This window comes from Thermobia domestica, chromosome 4 (assembly GCF_964235325.1).
Source record: "Thermobia domestica chromosome 4, izTheDome1.hap1.1, whole genome shotgun sequence".
Lineage (NCBI taxonomy): Eukaryota > Metazoa > Arthropoda > Insecta > Zygentoma > Lepismatidae > Thermobia > Thermobia domestica.
Genome location: NC_137457.1, coordinates 17489693 through 17496292, shown reverse-complemented (window position 1 = coordinate 17496292; position 6600 = coordinate 17489693). Strand labels below are relative to the sequence as shown.

The 6600-nt window shown below is 31.2% G+C and overlaps 1 protein-coding gene across 1 annotated transcript; it reads right to left on the bottom strand.

Annotated features, from left to right (window-relative positions):
• Nucleotides 1-286: 286 nt before the first annotated feature.
• LOC145682691 (uncharacterized) lies at nt 287-6000 on the bottom strand. The gene is made up of 2 exons (XM_081754079.1): nt 5048-6000; nt 287-296 (listed from the first exon to the last, which is right to left on the bottom strand). Exons 1-2 carry the CDS (start codon nt 5998-6000, stop codon nt 287-289), a joined length of 963 nt encoding a protein of 320 aa, XP_081610205.1.
• Between the last annotated feature and the right edge of the window lie 600 nt (nt 6001-6600).

Here is a 6600-nt window from a genome sequence, read left to right as displayed (position 1 = left end):
TTTGTTTGGTACTTTTTGGTATTTTTTATATGTTTTGAAGTTTAATGTAATTTTTCCAGTACTCAAGCTATATGAGACTGGATAAGTTCTTAAAGTGGTATCTGTACCATATTACTCGGGGTTATGAAACAACTCCACTAGGAATCGAACTTAGAATCATATACATTAGCTAGTTGGACACAATGTGATATTTCTTATCATTAAAACTCTAATAGTGAAAATAATTGACTCTTGTGTAATTATTTACTGATATATTATTGTTTATCTTCTATTCGTCTAAAAGATCTTATTTAATTCTAAGAATTCACAAAAAAAAAAAACATTAATTATATGACAACATTTGGTTTTTTTAATTGTCTACAAATAAATAAAATAAACTTAATTCACATTTATGGTTTCTATTGCATAATTAAAATAAATATTATACTGTACAATAGGTTAATGAAAATTCTTCTATCATCCATAACTTGCTGTAAAATGTCTATACAATGTCACACAATTCAGCCACAGTTTCTCTTATGCTTCGTGGTGCAGGCAGTGGAATGATTGGTTTTTGTTGATTATTTTTTAGTTCATTCTTTGCCGTTGCAATTTTACTAAAGCTAGGAGGATCGATGCGACATTCATCAATAGTATATTTAATACCATTAACTATGAGATAGTTATTTATTAGAAAAGCAGGAAGCTTACATTCTCTAGCAGAGAGCATATATTTTCTTAGCTCTTGTCTATCTTTTTGAACAGACATGGGAAAATCACGTTCTATAAAAACACCTGAACCTTTCAACAATTTACGTCTTTGTATAATTTTATGTCTTGTTTCACAGTCACTAAAACAACATTTGATAGGTCTGGATCTAGACTCAGCTTTTTTACCAACTCGATACACACATTTCAGTTCGTTTGATGATATTGCCACATTTAGTTGGTTTAAGAATAATTGTTCAACTTTCACTTTAGTTTCGCTAATGGATTCATCAAAATCTTCAATCACCCCGTAAACCATTAAGTTTAATTTCCGTAATTCTGAATCGATCACATTCACTGTTTTTTCGAGATCGTGAATTCGAATGATAAGTTTGTCATCTATTGTTTCATTCTGCGCCAATTTACTCATATTTGAAAGTTGTTACCTTTACAGTCTTCGATTAACCAATGACGAGTATAACAATATTGGACCCTTATATATTTAAAGATTTATAATAATTTTTAAGGCACTAAATTAGTAAGTGCAAAAAAGAGATAAAAATCTGAACTTCCTTTGGCTTATTTAAATAAAATGTTGGTCAAAACAGTTACAAAAAAAAATAGCTCGCACAAAACTCGAGGGGTTTATTGTGTATGAGAAAAAAAGTGAGTGACTGACAAAATATTTTGCAAATTATAAAAAAATGGAAAACAAATAAAATATTTTATGATAAAACTCTTTTTCGTTTTGCTTTCGGTGGCATAAATTCTATGTTGTGTTCTTCACTTGGCGGCACTGCCCAACGAGTAATCTCAGCGATTTTCATACTCATTGTAGTAATTTCATTTTTAAGTTTTACAATTTGGTCTGTAATTGCTTCTATTAATTGAGTAACATCTTTTGCAGTCGAATGTAAATTCTCTTTTAATAGTTGTTCTACTATTTTATAAATTTCTTGACGAGAATCTTTTATAGTCTTCGAAATTATAATATCATATAACTCTCTATACAACTGATCTGTATTTTCTCGTAACTTTGTTTCTCGTAACTTTGTTTGAGCTCCTCCGGGGCTAAGCGGTTAGCGTACGCGCCTTTGGCGTGGGAGACCCGGGTTCGATTCCCGGCGGGAGCTCATGTGGTTCGGATTCCACGTTAATCAGTAGGTCCACGTCTCATATAGCCTCGCTGCTGAACGGGACGTTAAACTCAAACTCAACTCAACTCAACTCGTAACTTTGTTTGTTCTTCTTCCATTTTCTGTTCACGTTTTTCTAGTTTATCACCAATTTTGTATAGAAGCTTTTTTACTTCCGTATCATTATCATTAGAATAATTTATGCGCCGTTGTTGAAACTCTTTTTCAATAATTGCTGGCAAATGATGTTTTAATATTTCTATAAATTCAGACAACTTAGTTGCTAGCACATAACTTATGTTATCGCTTTCATCCTTTGCTTTTTGAACAGAATTGGATAGTAATAATAACATATCGGAATACACATTTTTTATTTCATTTCTGGTAATAGTAGAAACCTCAAGTATCTTAGTATCTACGTACATCTTGCAAAAATAAATAAAACGTCTTAATTAACGTTTCAACTTGCTGTATATATGGTAAAGACGGAGCAAACTGGTATGCTAAGCAGTTTTCCGTTGCTTGTATGAATACGAATGACCGAAGAGAACTCAAGATATTTCTTACAAACCAGTAAGCTTTGTACAAAGTAAAAGTGTAACAAAGAAATCAGTTTGTCAATTAGTCAAGGATATATTGAATAATTAGTATACAAGGGAGCAAGATGTCCATACGCCCCATGGGGTGGGGCAGCAGGACAAAAATAGTGGAGCAAACGGACAGTTACAGTTACAGTTTATAAACCACTAACACTGTTACAATGAATGCGTACAAAGTATGCATCACGACCATTTGTGCCGCATTTCACATGGAACCAGAAAAAACAACAAGTACACATTACCCACTCTTCTCCCTCGAGATATCGATTCCACGAGTTAAACTTCTAACTGTAGCATAGGACAATGATTGCGCTACACGCACACTAAGTATTTTGTGACGTTGTACGAAACCATACACCCAATCTTTACCAGCCATTTTTGCATCATTATTGAATATGAGTTTGTATTTGTTCTCAACAGCAAAGTTGTACGCCAACTTTTGTAATTCGCGTAGAGTTAATCCAAATCCATTTCATCCAAGGCAAGTAGATGCTTTTGTAATTCATTTTCTGTTGTGTTGATAATGTTTTTTGATTTCCAAACTTTCGGATTATGTGCAATGACATAACGCGTCGTCGTAGTGTATTACAAGTTATCACACATTGGTTTAAAATATTTCTGACCCTACTCAATAAATGGCATGCAACATTCATTTACTCTAGTGGTGCGTGTGACTATCCATCTATTGTCTTCTGCTCCTCCCGCGAATGTTTAGCAACTTTCTTTCCTTGTCAAATATTTAATTTCTGAAGTCGACTTTCGTTTTGGGACACTTGCCTCTGTGTAATTGTAGCCAATTTCTTTGCAATAGTGCTGTACACATACGATATTCAGTGAATTTTACTCCTGCGATGTGAAGTACGAACTATAACCAAACACCACACCCAACTCAACTCACTTTTGCCAGATTAGCATATTTCCTATTACTATATTTCTTAACTCCTGTCGATCTGCCAACACAGTCCATCTGCCCCATCCTTACCATATTCACTTATTTTATTAGCAATGATATTATAGCCAGTTAGATTTTCATATAACGGGTTATGTACTAATTTGAAAGTAGTTTGTAATATTTGTACAGGATGTTAGCTACTCATAATCGGTTGGCTAAGCTTTTTAATGGATTGTAGTTGTGTTAAAATGACGGCAACGTCAGTCTTGTATGGAGAATTACATAAAATATCACTATTTAATTCATCATATACTCTTTACCAAACGTAAATTATTTATGATTTACCTATAATATTATTTTGTATAGCAAACTTTTTATATTGAATTATAGCTTTATTTAGTGCTTGTTTTTGTTTATAAACACAAGTGATATATTTCTCGTACCAGTTACGAATTTCGAGTCTCATTTCCAATAATATTACAATATCTCTTACCACATAAACTATTTGAGTGTTAGTAAAATGTAGAATTTCAGTGATTGTTTTTGGTAAATAGGCCTAAATTTCTTACAGTTTAATAATAACCAATCGGAACAAATAAACTGGATATTCCTCTTCAATGATTCGATAATAATTCATCTAGATTATGAATTAATTATTCCAAAACAACTGTGAAATTATTGTAGTCATTGGAAGTATATTTAGTTAAGGTTACATGTTTTCGTGCAGTACAACACTGCTTGCAACAAAAAATATGATCCTTTTGTTTTCGATTAAAAAAATTTCCACGATAGAATATTGGATAAAATCGAGTATGATTGCTCCTTTCTTTGTGTCTACAACCACGCAGTAATTTTAACATTCTCGATGAATATATTTGTTTTGCCGGAATCAGCGCTGTTCCATTACTATTATGCAAGCATATATTTAAATCTATTACACAAACTAAAATTGGAATATAACATATAACTTTTGTAAACATTAGCTGCAAAATTCCAACATGGTCAGTAACACGAGGACATATTACCTCTTGTTGCAGGAGTTGATGATTTGGGTTAGTCACATTGAATAATTTAGAAATTAGGTCTAAGCATAACCACTCATTTTGCCCAACAATAAAAATAAATAACTGGAGTCGAAAAGGAATATCATTCTGAGCATTACCAGAAGATTGAACGCGACTTAACCAATCAATCAGCGAGCCAGAAAAACAACAGGCATAACTTGAACTATTCTCATCCAAGCTACTTTGAATGAATTTAAGTTTCTGTAACAACTCGTACTTCACTCTACTTGTACTGTATGTCATATTTGAATGTAACTTTCCTTAGGCAATGATTCTTCCAATAATTCGACAAACTTAGGAAATGACAAATAATTTGAAAAGAGAGACTCCTTGTGTTCAATCGTTTCACGTAGCAGTTTAGGTAAAGAGTAAGATATTGTCGATGTTTCTCTTTGTAATATATAATTGTCTTTCCTACATTTAACTAGACTCCACTTTCTATTTGGCCCTTTTTCAAAGTCTCTTCTATTCACTTCAATGAAGTTTGACTTTTCAATTTTATCTTTCTTACACGATTTACCAATCTTGTAATAATATTCATCGTTCCTATCCATGGATAATTTTAAACTATTTAGTTGCCTCGAATGTATTTTGTGTAGGAATGTTTCCGATCGTAATCGTGTGAGACCGACATAAATTGAGTTTAAATTTCGAGTATCTAAATCTAACTCAACATATTGATTTTCAATTGTTAGACCTTGAATAGAATGATAGGTTACTGCATAAGCCAATATAAGAGGATATTGATAAATATTCGTAGTGTTTGGTATAATTCTACGCAGAAGAGAATAATGTTCGTCCGGTAAGATATGTTCTATATTGGCTAGTTTTACATATATTTGTTTCTGTGTTAGCCTATTTTCTACTATTACAAATTCTCGACCAATATATATCAATTTTACGGGAATTCGCTCTTTCTTTTCAATTAGGAAATATTGTTTATTTTTTATTAGTGGTAGAAACATGAAGAATTTATCATGATCATAATGTTTTGGAATATCAATCAAGTCTCTATTGTTACCAATTCTAGCCTTGAATGGAGCAAACACTACATTATTTTTGTTTTGTAATATTATATGCTGCAACCTTTTTTTAACATTTTTATGATATTGAGTTATGAATAAATAATCATAATTTGTTTCTGTAAAGAATTTGGATTGAAATAAAATGAATATAATATACATTAAGTGGAAGTTTAAATTCAAAGGCTTCTTTGGACTTGTTTGAATTATAATATTTGTAATTTGTTCTATTTTTGTACTGTAAATAATATCCACAACTCTAATTTGTTTTTCCAGTGTGAAAATATTATTAGTAATTGAATGAATTAACGTGTAATTATTAGCATTATAATAAATACTTTGTTGAATTGCACTCAATTGATTTTTATCTCCAGCAAATATTATATTTAATTTTAGCTTATATGCCAACCAGATTATAAATATTAGAAACCATGGAGATGTTACAGTATATTCATCAAGAATAATGATGTTGGTGTTATTCGTATTGACAAAATTGAACACATACCCATAAATTTTATATGCTGTTTCGTATATTCCATTCTCATCGCTGAATAATAATTTCGTTTCATCATTAAATTCAGTTTGTCCTAGCCCATCCATAATAAATTTACAACATGTCTGTGATTTGGGTACTTTATATCTAATTCTATTAAGTAAATTGTTTGAATAAACTAGATATAAAACAGGAAACTGTAAAGTACAACACAACATTTCTAACATTGTTGATTTACCTGTGCCTGGCGGAGCATCGAGTAAAATGATACACGGGTCATTTACAGAATATTCCCCAAAAACATTTGGGTTAATTTCATAACTGCAAGATAATTTGGCATGTATGTTAAACAGTAATTGTCTTTGTTCGTTGGTTAAATTGTTAATGATATGTATTATATTTGCATCTATATTTTTTTTAAAACTAACACAATTCATTGGATAGGATTGCTGTCCTACAAGTTTCTCTTTTTTGTGTGAATTATATAAAACATTAGATGTCTTTTTGTAGATGGAACCGCAACCTTGATTGTTGGAACTCATATTGTGTATATTAAAAATCAAAATACGATTGGGATACCTAGATAATTGAATTGAAGTAATTTTGGAATTTTTTATTTATATTTCATTATTGTCTATGAATGAACTTGTAATAAAATATCTGCGAAACTATAGAAGCGTTCACAATCGTGGGTGACGAATTTTAGA

Bases quoted from the DNA above. Each gene is read 5' to 3' on its own strand.
- LOC145682691 (XM_081754079.1), bottom strand. From the start codon at position 6,000: ATGGATGGGCTAGGACAAACTGAATTTAATGATGAAACGAAATTATTA.